This window comes from Oratosquilla oratoria, chromosome 30 (assembly GCF_046742065.1).
Source record: "Oratosquilla oratoria isolate Oo_2021 chromosome 30, ASM4674206v1, whole genome shotgun sequence".
NCBI lineage: Eukaryota > Metazoa > Arthropoda > Malacostraca > Stomatopoda > Squillidae > Oratosquilla > Oratosquilla oratoria.
The window spans coordinates 45,626,322-45,646,884 of NC_134806.1; the positions used below are offsets into that span (position 1 = coordinate 45,626,322).

Here is a 20,563-nt window from a genome sequence, read left to right on the forward strand (position 1 = left end):
TAAGCCTTCCTAACAAGTTAACCAGTTTCATGGACTGGGAGCCCACGGCTTGCTCAACCAACATTGAAAGATTGAAGAGAAATGTTACAGTATTCAGGTCATTAATGTGGATAGATTGCATTGAGAGAAGATAGCTCTAAATTAAAAGTGGAAGGACTTCAAGAGTTCATGGAAGCAAATTAAGAAAGACCACATATCTAAAAGATGTGAAGAAATGGAGTTTTACATATAGATGCGGAATAGCTTGTGTGGTGTGGCTCAAACTCAAACCATACTAGAGTTCAAATTTAAATATGATAATTTGATATCAAGGACATAGATTAGGTTGGAACTGTACATGAGCTTGAAGTTAGGTATGATAAAAAATAGTTGGAGATGACCAAAAGAGCACTGCTCCCTCCCTGTATACTACAACTAGATGAATATATACAGAAGGCTTTCCCCCCCCCTTGTATAGGAGGTAGTCAAGTCAAGACACGTACCCACTCCTATTCACAATTAGGTAAATATAGCAGCTGGTCATGCTTGTTAATGATGAAATTTTTGCAGCAAACGAAGACACGTGCATTGTGGAACGACTCTTCTCCAGCAGCCTGGTGGCTGTTGTCAGCCTCTCATCACCACGCAAACTTAAAGTGTGCCACTTTAAGAAGAACTCAGAGATTTGCAACTATAGTTATCCAAATACAATTTTAGCAGTTAAATTAAATAGAGCTGTAAGTATATTGTATTGTGCTGTATGCTTTTATTGTTGGATGACATATTCTTTAAGTTCATGATGGAGACACATAAGGGACTACAGTGTTGTACTTCTGTATGTACATATACCAACAGCTTCCCCCCCCCTTTACAAGGGAGGTATCCAAAATCAAAGGCATAAATACACTCCCACCCATTTCATCCCCACACACTCCACTCCCATTTCCCACCCCTTCCTCCTTCCCTCTCTTCTTGGCTCCTCCTGGACGATGGGTCATCCCTTCATCTCACCTGCTGCCCTGGGTCAGAAGATGCAGCACATCCACAGCAAGGCTGCTTCATTTGATCAGAGACCCCTCTGTCCCCTTGTGCAGAAAAAGAGAAGACAAGAAAGCCCTAAGGCTTGTCAAAATACCATTCACATGTACTTCCTAACCCTCCTCCCATCCCCCACCCACTCCCATCCATGCATCACAGCATCATCCATACATTCTCTACTCACCCCCATCTTCTGTCTTCTCCATTCCTTACTCAACAGACATCCCCACTTTTTCCCAAAAGCCCCCTTTACCCCATCTATCCATCTCATCTTTGGTTGCCCCTACATGTTCACTCCATCCACCTCTGCCTACCATACTTCTTTTACTAATCTTTCCTAACTCACTTTCTATGTATCCAAACCATCCCAATATTCTTTCATCAACCCTATCTCCCAACTCCTTTTCCACCCCTGCTCTCCCTCGCGCCTCTTTATTTCTCGCTCTATCCAGCCTAATAACCCCTACCATACCTCTGACATTTAATTTCAAACACATTTAAACTCTCTTCCTCTATGTTCCATGTTTCTGCCCCCTTACAGTGCTGTTGGTACTGTTGTACTTCAATAGTTGTCCAATATAATTTTAGTTAACCTTTTCAATATGAGTAAAATTCTCACGTGCAGCATTGGATGCCTGATCTACAACAATTTGATTCATCACACTATTCATATTTTAAAATATAAAGTCACTGCTGATTTACTTGTTTCCTTTCACACTGAGTAAATACATACATGCATATACCAACTGCTTTTTCCCCCTTACAAGGGAAGTAGCCAAAACACAAAGGCATAGAATCTACTCTCACCCGTTCCATTCCCATGTACTCCATTCCCATCCACCACCCTCCCTCCTCTTATCTTGGCTCCTCCTGGATGGCAGGTTGTCCCTGTATCTTGCCCACTGCCCTGGGTCAGAAGCAATGTAGCAAGGCAGCGCTTCGTTTAATTGGTGAATCCCCTTCTCTGTCCCCTCATGCAGGAAAAGAGAAGACGGGAGAAATCCCTTCAGCCTGCATCAAAATTTCATTCTTGCATACTCCCTCCCCCACCCACTCCCTTCCATACATTGCAGCAGCATCAATACACAACAATATTAAACACACATTGTGATCAAGCCATTTCACAGAATTCAGGGGTCACTCAGCTACAACTACAAAATAAATATAATCAAGACACCAATGTTGGCATCCTCATATACCCACTCGTGCCTCATGACGCCTACGTAGGCGTCATAGTATGGAAAAGGTTAAATTAAGTAGCAGTAAGTATGTGTTGAGCTGTATGCTTTTATTTATTTCTTTTTTGTGGGATGGTGTATTCTTTCAGTTCATGATGGAGATTAGACAAGGGGCTACAGTGTTGTAATTCTAGGAAGATAAGATGTCAGAAGTACTTTAGGCAACTGTTACTTTGTTCCATTAGACATTTGTCTTTTTAATGTTGTCATGCAAATTTTGGCCTCTTAACTTGCTTTGATCTTTCAAGAAGATCAGAGCAAGTTAAGAGGCTGTGATGCATGGAAGGGAGAGGGTGGGGGGTTAGGGAGGATGTATGAATGTTAGTTTGATACAGCCCAAAGAGATTTCTCCCTGTCTTCTCTTTTTCTGCATGAGGGGACAGAGGGGGGGGGGGGTCACCAATTAAATGAAGCTGCCTTGCTCTGGATGTGCTGTCTTACTGCATTGCTTCTGACCCAGGGCAATGGGCAAGATGCAGGGATGACCCATCAGCCAGGAGGAGCCAAGAAGAGAGGGAAGGAGCGAGGGGTGGTGAATGGAAGTGGAGTATGTTGGGATGAAATAGCTGGGAGTGGATTTTGCTTTTCTTTGGCTACCTCCCTTGTAGGGAGAGAAAGCCATTGGTATATGTATACATGTAACTTGCTTTGATGATAACCATGTTATGGTACCATGTAAAGATGATTCCGAAGATGCTTATAAATTTTCTTTGATCTAGGTCAAAAGTAAAGGTCACTGATGTAAAATGTTAGTTTAATTCAAGGCTCCAATACTGGTATGTCAAAAGTTGTGCCGGTTACATCAATCTGACCAATGTATATGATTTTTAATAAAGTATATCTTATGTTTCTTGACATTTTAAAGTGGCATGTAGCATACACTGATTCTCTTCAATGATTTCAACAACTGCTCTTACTCAGCAGGATCTATTATTTAACACTGGTTTTTGTTTATAATTGGAAACCACTAAACAAAGATGTGGGATTATTTCAGCGTTTAGTGGTATGCCTAGAGGAGTCGTTATACATCCACAACATTAGAGATATGAAGGTTCTTCATACAATACGAGACACACCGCCCAATCCCACTGGCTTGTGTGCATTGTCCATAAGTAATGACAATTGCTACTTGGCCTACCCAGGGTCCAATACAATGGGACAAGTTCAAATCTTTGATGCTCTTAATTTGGTAAGTTGTTACAGATTTTTGGTAAGAGGGGAATGTTTATTGGGCAGGGAAAGGAAAGAACAAGACATAAGTGTGAGTGGGGAATGGTTGCGATTAGATGATAAATTGACCGGGCCTAAAAAGAAATTTAAATGTTTGGGGAAAAAAAAAAAAAAAGTCTTTTGAATTGAATAATTTTGTACGTCCCACTAATTATCTAGATATCCAAGTGGCCCTAAGTCTGGAAAAGTTTCCCCATCTCTGCTTTAGTGTATAGAAAGTCAGTTGCTACCTCTGTTTTCATGTTCTCACCATGACAAAACTAATGAAATATTTATTTACATTTTTTTAAGAGAAGGAAAGTTATTTTGTTTAAATTTTCTTTGCACAGCAAGCCAAAACAATGATTCCTGCCCATGATAATCCGTTGGCAGCCATAGCATTTAATGCATCAGGAACAAAGGTAATTTATTATTTTTTTCCCCTTGCGTTTTGGTCATATCTTGCATTTGTTTTTTTTTTGTTTTTTTGTTTTTTTTCCCTTCCAGTTTTTTTAACTTTTGCCAAGGCTTGTATGGTTTTACTGTGGCCAAGTTGGGAGAAGCGTTGTATGAGGACAAAATCAATTGGTACAGTGTTTCACTTGTTTGAGCTTTATCAAATGAGCGAAACATTGTGACGTTACTTTGTCCTTTCATGGTGCTTTTCCTGACTTGTTGGCAGTGGCTATTTTTTCATAAGAGCATAAGAATGGAGACCATAAGGCCTATACTGTCATCCCCATCCATAAAATTTTCATCTTCTCTTAAAACAAATAGTTTCAGTGCTTACTACATGGTTACCAAGTTTATTCCATTAGTTTACTCTGGCTGTCATGTTGCTAGAAGTGAACCATTAGATTGAAGGTTGTGGAATTTTTAAGCTAAAACCTTTCCATCTTATAGATTATGTTGAAGCTAATGCCAGTTGGTTCATGATATAAGGGGTTGCTGAGTACTATTCTTTTATTTATCAGTTTTCTTGTATTTTGACATCTGCCCCTCCTCATCTTTGTTTTCCTTGTCCTCATTCTCCTCCCTTTCCTCCTCCAAGGTGTAGTTATAAGGACCATTGCCAGCTTATAAGAGTAGTTCTAGGTAACAATGAAATGATTAATTATTCATGCTTTTAATATCCACATACACTAGTTAGTAACAAGAACTCTAATTTTAGATTGCAACAGCATCAGAAAAAGGTACTGTCATTCGAGTCTTCAGTGTCGACGATGGTTCTCGTTTGCATGAGCTCAGGCGAGGGATGAAGAGATGTGCCACAATTTTCTCGCTTTCCTTTTCACCTGACTCCCTCTTCCTCCTTGCCTCGTCAAACACAGAAACTGTTCATGTCTTCAAATTGGAAGAAGTCAAAGAACCGTGAGTACCACACTGTTAGTGTACTACTCAAATGTCTACAACAATGTACCACATGCAGTATGCAACACAACCATACAAAAACTTGTAGACACTCGGGTCCACCAAACCACCCCAAACATCAGCAGCCCTACAGAGAAATCCCTCCCATTTCAAGCAAGAACCATATTAGTCTAAACAAGTTCAGGCCATTATCCTGCTTTAAAATAATAACACAGAACAGGCTTGGCAACAGAAGCAAACTGCCATAGATGAAATCAACCATACAGAAGAGACTGAATACCTCATCATACATTGCTCTACTCTGGTCATACCCAGAAAACAACACTATCTCTCCTGTGCATGACTTGTTAAGGTGGCGGCACACCAGGCTTGCATGATGCTTGCTTTTGCTACTTTGAGTAGAAAAGACTTCAGTTACAATATTGTAGACTTTATTAGAACATCTCAATAATGTGTAACATTCATCTAGGTTTAATTTCAGCTTACCACTCTGGTGCAAGAGTAATTTGAGGTTTGGAAATTCGAAGACAAAAGATTGTAACCAAAGTTGTTTCTATTCAAATAAAGTAGCATGCTAGTGAGAAATGCCTAGTGTGCCACCAGCTTTAGCCAATCCAGTGGTTATTGCTGGTTGCCTGGGAGCAAGAGGCTTGGAGTATTGGATTGATTGATTAGGCCCTGTTAATAGACTGTTTTCCTGTCCTTTTATGAAGTAATTAACTATTTTATAAACTATGACCCATCATCCAGGAGGAGCCAAAAAAAGAGGGAGGTAGGTAGGGAGGGATGGTGAATGGGAGTGGAATTATGCCTTTTGCCTTTGGCCACTTCCCTTGTAAGGGGGAAAGGGCCCTTGTTATGTATACATGTACAATGTTATTTCTTTTTCAACTCTTTACAGACAAAGAGTGGTGGTTGACGAACAACAGGGATTGATGGGGTGGATGAGTAAAGCTGTGACAGCCTCGGCAAGCTACTTGCCAACTCCAGTCACGGACATGCTCAGTCAGGGTCGAGCATTTGCAACAGTGACCCTTCCATTCCAAGGCATCAGAAATGTTTGTGCAATCACTGTGTAAGTAATGCTTATGTCAGAACATCTGTCTACCATCCTAGGACTGTATCTACTCCCAAACAAAATAGATCTTGTCAAGACTAGCGAACCAACATTTCCATATCAAGAACGGCTAACCCAGTTATTCCCAATGATTAACCCAAATGTCTTAGTGTAAAGAATAGAAAACCCATGAAAATTAGCTTATTGATAAATGAACAATTGAAATAACCTAACCAGCTGTTAGTTTCATGAAAGTTAACTGGTGAACAGAAGCTTTGAAAATTGGGCTGATATTGAGATGTCTGGTAAATTTGACTTAATGTCTTAGAGCAGTGGACCCAATTATTCTCGTGTAAAGAATAATGATCCCGATCATCTTCTTGTAAAGAACAGCGAACCCTGCCGTGAGTGGGTTTGCTAATCTTGACAAAATCCAACAAGATTCCACTATGCAGTCTCAGAATTATGTGAAATATCACAGTAAAAATAAACTAATTTAAATCACTTGGAACACTGTAAGGAACCAGTGGCAGGTACCAGCAAAAGATGGTCCTGCAAGGTGGGTGGGCATGAAATAGAATAATCTCCCTGTTGACAATTAACACCCAGACATGGAGGCAAGACAAAACGGCAATGGAGAGTTTTTGGATGGGTACAGACACAGGCAGAGATCAAAGGATACAGAAAGGTTGTGGGCTTGTGGAAAGAATGAGTGAGGAGTGTGGGAAACTGATGTGGTTGGAATGGACTAAAGATGAAGACCAAGACTAATGTTATTGGATGAAGGGAATATTAGATGAAAGTGAAAGGTCCATTGAACGAGGACAAGAGTGCAAAAGATAGCGAGGGTTTTGAAGACAGGTAGTAGTATGATTATTCTCTCTGATGTTTGGTCTTGTTGGATTACCACCTGTAGGTAGATTGAGAGAAGCGAGTAAATGCCTTGGATTGAAGAGTGTAATGAGGAATAGACATTTGGGAATGGATGCTAAGAGGAGACTGTATGAAGGAGTGATTGTGCCAACAGCACTGTATGGGGCAGAAACATGGAACATAAGAGATGAAGAGGGAAGGAGTTTGAATGTGTTTGAGATGAGGTGTCTGAGAAGTATGATGGGGGTTACTAGGCTAGATAGAGTGAGAAATGAGGAGGTGAGGAGAAGAACAGGGGTGGAAAGGGAGTTGGGAGATAGGGTTGATGAAAGAGTATTAGGATGGTTTGGACACATGGAAAGAATGAGTGAAGAAAGACTAGTAAAAGAGGTATGGAAGGCAGATGTGGAGGGAGTGAACATGAGGGGACGTCCTAGGATGAGGTGGATAGATGGGGTGAAGGGGGCTTTGGGGAAGAGGGGAATGTCTGTTGAGGAAGGACGGGAGAGGACAGAAGACAGGGATGAATGGAGAATGGTTGTATATGGATGATGTTGTGATGCATGAGGTGGAATGGGCGTGGGGATGGGGGATGAGGTAGTATGTGTGAGCAAAATTTGACGCAGCCCGAAGGGATTTCTCCCCGTCTTCTCCTTTTATGCATGAGGGGAAGGAGAGGGGGGTCACCGATTTAATGAGGCGGCCTTGCTGTGGATGTGCTGTGTCTGGCGACACTGCTTATGACCCAGGGCAGTGGACAAGGTGCAGGGATGACCCGTCATCCAGGAGGTGCTAAGATAAGAGGGAGGGTGGAGGGGTGTGGAGTGTATTCGGGGATGGAGTGGGTGGGAATGATTTTATGCCTTTTCCTTTTTGGCTACCTCCCTTGTAAGGGGGAAAAAGCCTTGGTATATGTATGTATGTAGGTACCTGTCATTGATTCCTATGTGGCACAGGCTTTAGGGGTTTGGGAATAGTAAAAATGGTTGGTGTCCAACAAACTTTGTATTTGCACACACAAAATACCAATAATGGACAGCTGCATATGCTGGTCCTGCATGACAATCGTCAGAAAGAATAGTCTGTCCTCAGAATGTATCAACATCCTTCCGTTCATCTGTAGGTGCGGCCCCAAGGAGCTGATTCAGTTTCCTGAGTTGTGTCAATTTCAACTATATTTCCTTTGCTTTCTTGTATAACTGATAACTGGTATGAAGCAGCTGATCCTGCTGTCTTGCTGCATTCCTCCTAATCTAGGTCATTGGGCAGTTGACAGGGATGGGTCCATCTACAAGGAGCAAAGATGAGAAAGAAACAAATAGATGTTGGATGGGAGTGAGCTAGGTTGTTATTGTTGCCATTCCCTAGACTGTGGCTGAGTGGTCCTGTCTCCCTGAGGAACATCACGACGGGGACAGGGTTTTCCCATAAATCCCCTATAGAATGGAAGTTGTATTGTTGGCATCTGTGATTGTGTACAAAGCAGTCTTCCATAATGTGTTGTATAGTATGGGGGTGAAGTGCTTGGGTGTGCATGTGGTGGGAAATGGAGGAGTGGAGGTAGAGGAAGAATGTAGATTGAGAGAAGCAAGTAAATGCCTTGGGAGATTAAAAGGTAATGAGAAATAGACATTTGGGAATGGATGATAAGTGGAGATTGTATGAAGGAGTGATTGTGCCAACAGCACTGTACGGGGCAGAAACATGGAACGTAAGATAGGACGAGTTTGAATGTGTTTGCGATGAGGTGCCTGTGAAGTATGATGGGGGGTTACTAGGCTGGATAGTGAGAAACAAGGAGGTGAGGAGGAGAATGGGGGTGGAAAGGAGTTGGGAGATAGGGTTGATGAAAGCATATTGGGATGGTTAGGACACATGGAAAGAATGAGTGAAGAAAGACTAGTAAAAGAGGTGTGTAAGGAGTGAACATGAGGGGTCGACCAAGGATGAGATGGAGGAGATTGAATGTGTTTGAGATGAGGTGCCTGAGAAATGTGATCGGGGTTATTAGGCTGGATAGAGTGAGAAAGGAGGAGGTGAGGAGGAGAATGGGGGTGGAAAGGAGTTGGGAGACAGGGTTGATGAAAGAGTATTAGGATGGTGAATGAGTGAAGAAAGATTAGTAAGAGGTGTGGAAGGAGTGAACACAAGAGTGCAACCAATGTGTTTGAGATGAGGTGCCTGAGAAGTATAATGGGGGTTACTAGGCTGTATAGAGTGAGAAATAAGGAGGTGAGGAGGAGAACAGGAGTGGAAAGGCGTTGGGAGACAGGGTTGATGAAAGAGTATTGGGATGGTTTGGACACATGGAAAGAATGAGTGAAGAAAGATTAGTAAAAGAGGTGTAGAAAGAGTGAACATGAGGGGGCGACCAAGGATGAGATGGATAGATGGATGGATGGGGTAAAAGGGGCATCGGGAAAGAGGGGAATGTCTGTTGAGGAAGGATGGGAGAAGACTAGATATGGATGAATGCAGAATGGTTATGTATGTATGGATGTGATGTATGAAAGGGAGTGGGTGGGGGATGGGGGGGGAGTGTTGGAGTATATGAAAAATAATTTGATGCAGCCTGAAGGGATTTCTCCGTCTTTTTCAGCATGAGGTAATGGAGAGGGGGGGGGGACACTGATTAAATGAAGCGGCCTTGCTGTGGATGTGCTGTGTCTTGCAACATTACTTCTGATCCAGGGCAGTTGGCAAGATGCAGGGATGACCCGTCATCCAGGAGGAATCAAGATAGAGGGAGGGAGAGGGGTGAAGGGGAGTAGAGTGGTGATGGAATGGGTGGGAATGGATTTTAAGCCTTTTTTGGGGGGGGGGGGCTACCTGCCTAGTAAGGGGGAAAAAAGCCTTTGGTGTATATATGTATATAAGAAAATGTCTCACGATAAAGATGTTGACTAAGAACTTTTGTATTTCAGAATCCAGAGGCAGCCACGTGTGGTCGTGGTGGCAACAGATGGATATCTTTATCTATATAACCTGAACACGGTTGAAGGTGGGGATTGCCCTCTTCACAAACAACACAGGTTGGTGCAGCATAATCGCTCAAAGTGGTTGCCCTCCTTTGATGGATATTGGACAATTGGTTGCGAATAGAGCCCAAGCCAGTTCCTAACCCTATGCCGCTGTACCATAGTCCTGCTTTTTATAAGCTTGTATAGTTGTTGATGCAGCTTAGTAGTCCTATTTTATGAACCACCACTTGTTTTGATATTAAACTTGGAAGTATTATCATTTGTAATTACCAGAAAAACTTAGTGTTCTCTGTAAGTGTGTACAATTAGTGTCGTTGTCTTTCTCCTTGCAAACACAAGACCAGTTTTCTTGGACATTGACCCAAGCATCTTAGATTTTTGTTCCTTTGCTTACTTTAACTTGTCATAGTTCCTTCAGTGTAATGTTTAGTGCAGATTTTATTTTTGGTGACATGATTATTTGCAAAGGGGGACGGAGAGGGGGGGGTCGCCGATTAAATGAAGCGGCCTCGCTGTGGATGTACTGTGTCTTGCGACACTGCTTCTGACCCAGGGCGGTGGGCAGGGTGCAGGGATGACCCGTCATCCAGGAGGTGCTCAGATGAGAGGAAGGGTGGGAGGGGTGTGGAGTGTATTTAGGGATGAAATTGGTGGGAGTGTTTTTATGCCTTTCCCTTTTTGGCTACCTCCCTTGGAAAGGGGAAAAAGCCTTGGTATATGTATGTATGTATGATTATTTAACATTCCCAAATAGGAATGGAGACTTTCATGTCTATAGAAACGCCTAGATAAGATGGAACAAAATGTAAGAAGATTGCCAGTGCTTTATGGGAATGGGAGGCTGAGGATTTTCATTACCTTTCCCAGATATAGATCATTCACCAGTTTTATTGACAATAGTTGCATTTGAAGCTCTTGGTGTTTGCTTTGTAATGATTTTCAAGCAATAATTGTGCTTGGTCACCCTCTTCAATTGAATAAATTAGGTTGGAATTTGTTGAGAGAAGGCTGAAAGGGTTATTTGAGGTACTGGATTTGTAATCCCCTAATGTAAAGAACCACGGCTAAACTGATCAGTCTGGATTTATTTGGAATAGACTTTGTATTCCTTGGATTGATGACATATTTTTTCCTCTGAATTTTTTTGTTTTTTGAGGAGACACTTCAATGTGGTGACATACTTGAATGACATTTTGGAAAATTTTATTCAGAAAAGTATCAGATCTTGTTTGTTCCTGCTCTGACCTGAATCTTGTAGTTCCACAGCAGCCAGTAATGGTGGTTCTCAAATAGATATGTAGGAAGCAATGTTTGTAGAAAGTCATCACCAATGTGTAGGAGAAATAGGGAAATTTAAATTGTAAACTGTCCCTTCATATACGAGGACCTAATATGAGAGTGAATAGTAGGGTGGAGCATAGGTATTGGTGTGCCTTTGACTTGCTACCTCTCTTATAAGGGGAAAGAAGCCCCTGGTATATAGATAGATGTATAGATAGAAACTGTCCATGTGGAAAAAAATGTGGAAACGGATGTAGTGGGAGGGGTCTTGGACCTAGTTTGACAGTTGTGTTTAGCAGGAACATGATTGTGTTCAGTCCTCATCCAAGAGGACCATCGTGTTTGGGTGTTCGTTGTCAATTACTCGGGAAGAGGTTGAACCCCAAATGGAAGGGGTCTTTGTTCATTGAGTATGCCTTCAGTTCAGAGCCCATCCTAATTGGAATGAATTTCTTTTGCATCAACAATATATATAAAGTATGGCCTCTGCAAGGGTTGAGTTGTACAGTCATCCCTCCTGTATCCATATTTGTTGGGCCAGAGGGTGTTCGGATTTGGGGAAGTATTTAGAAATGCAATCTTGCTCTCCCCATCCTTGATCTTCATTCCGCCTCTCCGGTGCACTTCCATGGATTGTTTCATGAATTGAGGGGCCACCAAGACTATGGAATTAGTGAAAATCGGATGGTTTGGATAATGATGATTGATTGAAGGCATTTCTAGTTGTAATCCATGGATTAAGGGGCCATCAAGACTGGAAGTAGCAAAACTTATGGTTTGGATAATGATGACTGATTAGTTATGAAGGCATTTCTAGTTGTAATCCATTTACAATTTAGGTCAACTTGCACAATTCAGAAGCACTTTCAAAATGTATTACACATACAAAAAATCTTGCCTGGACCAGTGCAAGCTGTGACCACTGGAATTCAAAGCTCACGCTTGAATTACATGAGGGTACAGAAAGGATGGCTGTGAAGCAACCTTGCTGTGGATGTGCTGTGTCTTGCTGCATTGCTTCTGACCCAGACAGGGAGCAGGAGATGGGGATGACCCATAATTCATGCGGAGCTAAGATGAGAGGGAAACCAGGGTGGTGGATGGGAGTGGAACAGGTGGGCGTGGCTGCTTGCCTTCGACTTTGCGAACTCTCTTATAAGGGAGAAGAAGCTCTTGGTATATAGGTAGAGATTTCCAAGAATTTTTGTGGGGTAGACCATTGGCATAGGAAATATGAAAAGACTGGGCAGATTGCTCAGACTTTTTATTGGCTAGTTTTTTCTCCCTTGTCATAATAAGTGCTATTTATGAAAGGGTCCGAATATAAGAACATAATGGAGAAGACTGAGAGACAGGCAGTTCCATGCCCGTTACCACTATAGTTTTATTTCGTACCTATAGTGACATATACAGAGATGGAAATAATATAGTTTGAAGACTAAATTTGCTCTTGAGAGTACAGATATGATGCCAAGTAGTAGTGATTTGTGTTCCATCATCAAGGTAGTTTTAAAATATTTTGGTAGTTTTTTCATTTACTTTTCCTTGAAGATGGTACATACATACACATACCAAGGCTTTTTCCCCCTTACAAGGGAGGTAGCCAAAAAGGGAAAGGCATAAAATCATTTCCACCCATTCCATCCCTGAAGATGGTACTTCAGATATTTCTGCCAACACCCTGTAAAGTGTAAGCCATTGTCATGTCTATCAAAGAACCACATTTATTTGTAATTTAATTTGCCTCAGTGGTTGTGATTTGGTATATTTCCTCTAGTATATTAGTATTAAAAACTTTTACTTTAACCTTGAAGATTGAATTTTTTTTTAATTGTTTAGATGTTCAGAGTATAATACATCACCAAAGTGTTCCTCAGTTATCAAGACGTTTGAAAAATGTTCTGAAGGAGCTAGCAATTTGAAACCTTTACTTCTAGATTATCAAGACTATTAGATTAATTAATTATTAATAGATTATTATTAGATTTAGATTGCTAAATTTTGTTTTTTTGAGGTATATCTGCTGTGGTATTTTGTTCTACAACCCTTTTTATTGGTTTAGCTCTTGTGAGGTCATTGACGTCTTGATAATCACATATTTTGACATATTGTGCATTGTTACTTGCCTTATGCTATTCCAGCTAGTTTATATATAGATTTTTAAAGCCCTTTCCCTTGTACACGAGAGGTGGCAGAGTCAAATCACATGCAGCACAGCAGAATGAAATAAAGTTCATTTAACAACCCTTCCTATCTTGACATTTTGAGGATAAAGGGTCTTACTGTACCCTGCCCCTATACTTGTGTTAAAAGCTGTGCAGCTGCCAGCCAGTTGGACCAAGGACAGTGTTCATTAAATTCCATGATAAAAAGTCCTCCGTAAGGGTCCCCATCCTGGCCTCCCGATAGGTAGAGTTTGTGGTGTTAAACTGAATTATTACAGTCAATGAGAACATCCCTCCATTACCTTGTCCTACATCAACAGACATGTCATTACATCCAAAGCTCCCCTTTACCTAGTTTGTCCAGATCATTCTTAGTCTTTCTCTTGATAGCTCCATTCTCTTGTTGTCCTTCGCTAGACTGGCCAAGCAGAAGAGGATGGAGCACACATGACTGCTTGGCCTGTCTCCTAAAGGAACACCATGGATGGATTTGTGGGAGAGCCCCATTCCAGCTATGGCGTTCCTCAGGGAGACGGGGCCATGCAGTTCTGCCTGCTCCATCCTCTTCTGCTTCCCACATTCTCTTCACTAGTTTTTCTTCATTCATTCTGTACATATGTCTGTGTCCTATCCATTCCCTGCTTCACCTCCACTGTTCTTTCCTTAACATGCGCATATGAGGCACTCGCTGCACTGAGGTCATAAGTGCCACCACGCTGAGATCAGTTACCAGTTATTTTTTTCCTCGCTTATTCCTCTATCCAATAGTAGGTTGTATACACACTTATGCATATTTTTTATGGTTAGTGATCCCAGAGGTTTCAGCCTTATGCACAGTCAAAGGCAGTGCTGCCAGCAGAGACATACAACAAAATGATGAAATAATTTTGGATAAGAAGTAGAGATGAATTCCCTTTAAAATGGTGTAAACTAGATGAAATTCATATGGTTTGTTTTGGAAATTTTGATGTTTGAATCTTTGTGTTTTTCTAAATTTCTTATAAAAGGGCACTTGTGCAGCTCATATGCATACACCAAAAAGCTTGTTCCTCCTGATATAAAAGGGATGGCCTAATCCAGGCATACACCTACCCTTCACCCATCCCACACACGTTTGTTGTCTCCCATTTTACTTCCTTGTGGTTGGCAGGTCATCTGTGCTCTGCCCACTGTAACACCTTTTTTTTTTTTTTATATATAATTAAAAATAGTAAATGGTGCTGTATAACTTAGTTCACTAGTGTGGTACATATACTTGAATTTTTTTTTCCACACATTTACAACTAATGGTAGAAGAATGAATTTTGCATTTGTTTATAATGCATGTGTATAATGCATGTGTGTGGTTTGCCTTGCTCACCCCTCTTATAAGGAGGAAAACTTTCACAATGGGTCGTATAAAACAGGAGAGATTTGTATGAAAGGCAGCTAGAATTATTTTAGTTTGATTACCCTGTGTGTGCTATGTAATAAACAAATCCATGCATCAGCTTTCCCTAATGCCAACTTTCTTCTCCTGCTATGCATAGTTTTGTTATGTTTATGTATAAGAAAAGCTTACTATTATGTATATTTTATATACATTGCAGGGCTGTAACCTCTGAGGGGCAGGGAGGGCAACTGTCCCCTCCCTAGAGATAGCTATATATGTATATATATATATATATAACAGGTGAAAAATGTAATCGCACATTTGTCAATAACGTAGAAACCACTGTTGGAGTAGAAAAGACTGGAAACGGGGAATCTATATATTTTGATTGCAGTTTGCAGTTTGAAATCGAAATATATAGATTCCCCGTTTCCAGTCTTTTCTACTCCAACAGTGGTTTCTACGTTATATATATATATATATATATAATTTTTTTTTTTTTTTTTTTTTTTTTTTTAGTCCACATTTTCTGGTAACTACCTTGCCAATATAACAGTTGCCTTCCTTGCCCTTACAGAGGGTACAGCCCTGCATTAATTTAGAAAAGGTAGTATAAGAGCTGAAATGTGATGAGTGGTTAGTATAGAAGGGCATTAGAAAGTCTCAACTTTCAGTGACTGAAAGCTAAGATATATTTTTTACTTTGTATAATCTACAATTTCTACAATTATAATTTACTGCATTTATGTATTGTAAGATAGGTATACAAGTCGATTAAAGAAGCATTTTGTTTTGCTTTCTAATTATTGTTATTGTTGTTATATTTTTTTAAGATTGTAACAGTACAATTTTGTATTTTAGGATTACGGAAGAACAGAAGGGCCATTTAAGTGGCATTCTGGGTCTTTAAAGTTTATAGTGGAGTGGTTAGGAGGGTAAGATGGCTGTGTATGAGAATTGTATATCATTGTTGATAATCTGTGCTTTTATCCTGGGACTATAATGTATTTTAGTAGTAGTGAAGGACAGATTCAAGAAAGATGAAAGTTATCAGCATTCTTTTTGAGTGGAGATAGATTACTCTCCAATTATGAAAAATGCCAAGTGACTCGGGTCTGTAGGGGTGTCACCAAAATCCCAGATGTATTGACTGTGAACTAAGCTTATGTCATTGTTACCCCATGTGGAGTTGTAGTTTATGAGGGAAACAACTCTGTGGGTTGTTCCTGTCCAAGAATTTTGACCAGAACAATGTAGCATGCAATAAAAGTGCCAGTCTTGTAAGGAGGCACTCTGAGAGAGATTGATACTAAACCAAAACTATATTGTGGCCAAGAAGTGAACGAATTTAGTCGGTTCGGATATTTTACATTGTACTGCGGTGCATGTGAAAGGTGATGGGAAGAAGAGTTTGGCTATAGAAAGAGGAAGGTTTTAAGGTGCTCTAAATGTAGTCAAGAGAAGTTGAAGGATGTCTGGAATCAGTGAAAGGAATAGTAATGATTATTGCCTCAAATATTAAACACTCAAATATCATCCAGGGGGAGCTAAGATTAGAGGGAGACGAGGGTGGTGGATCAGTGGGTGCATGCCCTTGGCGTGGCTACCTTCCTTATATTGGGGAAGAAGTCCTTGGTATATAACAATAATAATGAATTACCCACTTGAAACCCACAGCCCAATAGTAGATGGCAACAGTCCTCAGCCTCTCCCGCTGGTGTTTTACTGTTGTAGTGGTGCGAGTCTGTCTCTATATCAGCAGAAGAAAATAAAAGATGTCACTGATTATTAGCTCTCCATATGGGGCATCCAGAAATTGGCACCCCCCCCCACACACACACACACACCAATTTTACTTGTTTAGAGTTGAGCATGGATATATAAAGAGAAGGCACATTCCTTTCATAATCTGTGCTCAACTCGAAACCAGTAAAAGTGGCAGAGATGGCCATTTCTAGATGCCTTGTGTATTAAGTTCTTGGGCCTGGTCTGGAAACAAGTGCCAGCCCCTCGGGGCTGCAACCCAAGATGAAGGTGAGGGGGGTGCTGTTGAAGAGTTTTGAAAATGTAGAGCAGGAAGATTATTCTCTCTGCTGTCCATCTTGTAGGACCAAGAGTAGGTACTCGTCATTGGTCCCAGCAATGAAAGGAGTGTATGAATCTATTTTACCAATGGTTTTGTATGGAAATGACTCCTGGGCATGTACAGGCATCAGAAATTAAAGGCTCTAGGGTTTATGTGCAGAGTTCAGAAGAATAACAAAGGAATGGATGAAGACAAGATTCAGATGGTGTTGGTTACTTGGGAGCTGATTGATTGATTGATTGGTATTAGGACAGTGGATGTGCTGTGTCTTGCGAGACTGCTTCTGACCCAGGGCAGTGGACAAGGTGCAGGGATGACCCGTCATCCAGGAGGTGCTCAGATAAGAGGGAGGGTGGAGGGGTGTGTAGTGTATTCAGGGATGGAAGGGGTGGAAATGATATTATGCCTTTCCCTTTTTGGCTACCTCCCTTGTAAGGGGGAAAAAGCCTTGGTATATGTATATGTATGTATGTAAGTAGAGAAAGCTAAGAAGACTATATACCAAGGGGGTTTTCCCCCCTTATAAGAGGGATAGCCAAGTCAGAAGACACATACCCACTCCCACCCATTCCATTCTCGTCAACCACCATTTCCTCTCTCCCATCTTGTCTCCTCTTGGATAAAGAGTTGTCCATGTCTCCCGCCCATTGCCCTGGATCAGAGGCTGTGCAGCAAGACAGAATATCCACAGCAAGGCTGTGACCTTAGTAAGGAGGAGGAGGAAAAAAAAAAAAAAGGCTAAGAACACAAATTTGGAAAGAAAAAAAATAGGATGGCAGCTTTCTTTCAGAAATTATCTGTTATTTTGCTCACCCAAAACTCGTGAATCTGAGAACAATCTAGTAGTAGAATTGAATGGCTAAATCCCTCTACTGAAAAAGAACCGAAACTCCTAAACTTCACTTTTGGTATCTAGATATAGATGGATGTACCCTCTACCCAGGTCACACAGCACCATAATGGCAGGGCCCAGCAGCCAAAGCTAGTTCACCCTTATTGCTTCATTACATGGCAACCTTCCTTCCTTGTCCACTTGTGAGTAAAACAAAAGCATACATACATACATATACCAAGGCTTTTTCCCCCTTCCAAGGGAGGTAGCCAAAAAGGGAAAGGCACAAAAACACTCCCACCCATTTCATCCCTAAATACACTCCACACCCCTCCCACCCTCCCTCTCATCTGAGCACCTCCTGGATGACGGGTCATCCCTGCACCCTGCCCACCGCCCTGGGTCAGAAGCTTCATTTAATCGGCGACCCCCCCTCTCCGTCCCCCCTTGCATATAAGGAGAGGACGGGGAGAAATCCCTTCGGGCTGCGTCAAAATTTACTCACACATACTACCCCACCCCCCTGCCCATTCCTCCTCATGCAATCACAACATCATCCATACACAACCATTCTCCACTCACCTCTGTCTTCCGTCCTCTCCCTTCCTTCCTCAACAGACATTCCCCTCTTCCCCAAAGCCCCCTTCACCCCATCCATCCACCTCATCCTAGGACGTCCCCTCATGTTCACTCCCTCCACATCTGCCTTCCATACCTCTTTTACTAGTCTTTCTTCACTCATTCTTTCCATGTGTCCAAACCATCCTAATATTCTTTCATCAACCCTATCTCCAAAATCCTTTTTCACCCCTGTTCTCCTCCTCACCTCCTCATTTCTCACACTATCCAGCCTAGTAACCCCCACCATACTTCTCAGACACCTCATCTCAAACACATTCAAACTCCTTCTCTCTTCTTCTCTTATGTTCCACGTTTCTGCCCCATACAGTGCTGTTGGCACAATCACTCCTTCATACAGTCTCCTCTTCCCATCCATTCCCAAATGTCTATTCCTCATTACACTCTTTAATCCACCAAGGCATTTACTCGCTTCTCTCAATCTACATTCTACCTCCACCTTCACTCCACCTTTTCCTGCTACACTTGCACCCAAGTATCTAAAACTATCCACTTCCTCCAGTCGCTCTCCCTTAATGTTCACTTCCAGTCTACTGCCACTTTCACCCCTTGTACATCTCATCACCTTACTTTTACCCACATTTATCTTTAGCTTTCTTCTATCACATACTCTCCCAAACTCTGCCACCAGCTTCCTCAATCCCTCCTCTGACCCTGCCACAAGCGCAGTGTCGTCCGCAAACAACAGCTGGCTCACCTCCCACTTTTCTCCATTTTCTTTAACCATCTCCAATCCCTGACCCACTACCCTAGCATTCACCTCTCGCACCACCCCATCCATGTATAAGTTGAACAGCCAGGGAGACATAACGCATCCTTGACGAAGTCCCACCTTTACTTCAAACCACTCACTCTCTCCATTTCTAATCCTGACACAAGCTCTACTACTCAAATAAAAACTCTTGACAGCTCCCAAAAGCTTTCCTCCTATCCCATAAATCTGCATAACCTCCCACAGTGCCTTTCTGTCTACCCTATCATAAGCCTTTTCCAGATCCATAAAAGCCCAAAAAACATCCTTCCCCTTTCCTATAGCTTTCTCACATATCTGTCTTACCACAAAGATCTGATCTACACAACCTCTACCTGTCCTAAATCCACACTGTTCCTCACCAATTACTCCTTCTGTTCCTCTCCTAATCCTCTCAATTAAGATCCTCCCATAAGCCTTCCCTACTACACTTAACAGGCTAATCCCTCTGAAACTACTACATTCACACTTGTCCCCTTTTCCCTTGTAAAGAGGAACTATACAGGCACTCCTCCAGTCCTCTGGCACTCTACCCTCTCTCCAGCAAACATTAAATAACCTCACCAGCCAGTCCACCATCATTATACTTCCCTTTTTAAGACATTCTGCATGGCATCCATCCAGACCAGGTGCCTTACCTGCTTTCATCATCTTTACAACTGCCTTCACCTCATCCTTCCTTATTTCTCCTCCATTCTCCTCACTCATCACTCTCATTTTCTTCGCATTTCCCACTGCAGCTATCTTTCCTTCCCTATCCTCCTTCACATTTAGCAACTCCCTAAAATATTCTGCCCATCTTCCCCTTACTGCCATCTCTTCCATTATCATCTCTCCATCTGTACCTTTTACCTTTTCTTCCCTACTTGATTCGCCTCCTCTTCCTCTCTTAATTTCTTTCCAAAACATCTTTTTATTACTTTCAAAATTTTCTGTAATACTCCTACCCCATTTCACATCTGCTCTCCTCTTTGCCTCCTTTACCTTTTGCTTTACTTCTCATTTCTTTTCTTTGTACGTCTCATATGACTCCCCCGTCCTCTTTTGTAACCAATCTGTGAATGCTCGCTTCTTCTCTTCTACAACCTTCTTTGTTTCCTCATCCCACCATTCACTACCCTTTCTTCTATTTCCCCCTGTCCTTCTTGTTCCACACACCATCCTTGCACACTTTAAGACTCCCTCCTTGAACCATCCCCATTCCTCCTCCACACCCATCTCTGCTCCATCCTTTACTCCCTCCCACTCCTCCTTCAGCTTCTTTTCGTACTCCTTTTCCTTTTCATTCAAGGAGTTCACTCTAAGAACCTCCCTACCTTTTGTCCCTTTCCTCTTTCTCCATCTATCCTCCACTCTCAGCTTACCTTCCACCAAAAAATGATCTGATATTCCCCCACCCTCTCCCCTTAGCACATGTACATCCTTAACTCTTCCTATCATACTCCTATTTACCACTACATAATCCATTAGCGCTCTATCTACCACCTTTCCCTCCACCACCCTCTCCCATGTGTACTTATGCTTGACTTTCTTCCGAAACACTGTATTTGCTATCACCAACTCTCTTTCTAGACACATTTCCACCATCAACTCTCCACTACGATTCTTTCCTGGAACTCCACACTTCCCAACCACTCCATCGATTGGACCATTTCCCACCCTAGCATTAAGGTCTCCCAGTACTATTACAT

At 41.8% G+C, this 20,563-nt stretch overlaps 1 protein-coding gene across 3 annotated transcripts in view; it reads left to right on the forward strand.

The window, feature by feature from the left end:
- The window catches only part of Atg18a (Autophagy-related 18a), a 57,680-nt gene that overhangs the window by 11,302 nt on the left and 25,815 nt on the right, over positions 1-20,563 (forward strand). For all 3 annotated transcript variants that reach the window (XM_076212931.1, XM_076212932.1, XM_076212933.1), the window contains exons 3-8: positions 550-716; positions 3,250-3,444; positions 3,815-3,886; positions 4,636-4,835; positions 5,737-5,910; positions 9,690-9,797. In XM_076212931.1, the coding sequence (XP_076069046.1) occupies positions 550-716; positions 3,250-3,444; positions 3,815-3,886; positions 4,636-4,835; positions 5,737-5,910; positions 9,690-9,797 (916 nt within the window). The remainder of the gene's footprint in view (positions 1-549; positions 717-3,249; positions 3,445-3,814; positions 3,887-4,635; positions 4,836-5,736; positions 5,911-9,689; positions 9,798-20,563) is intronic.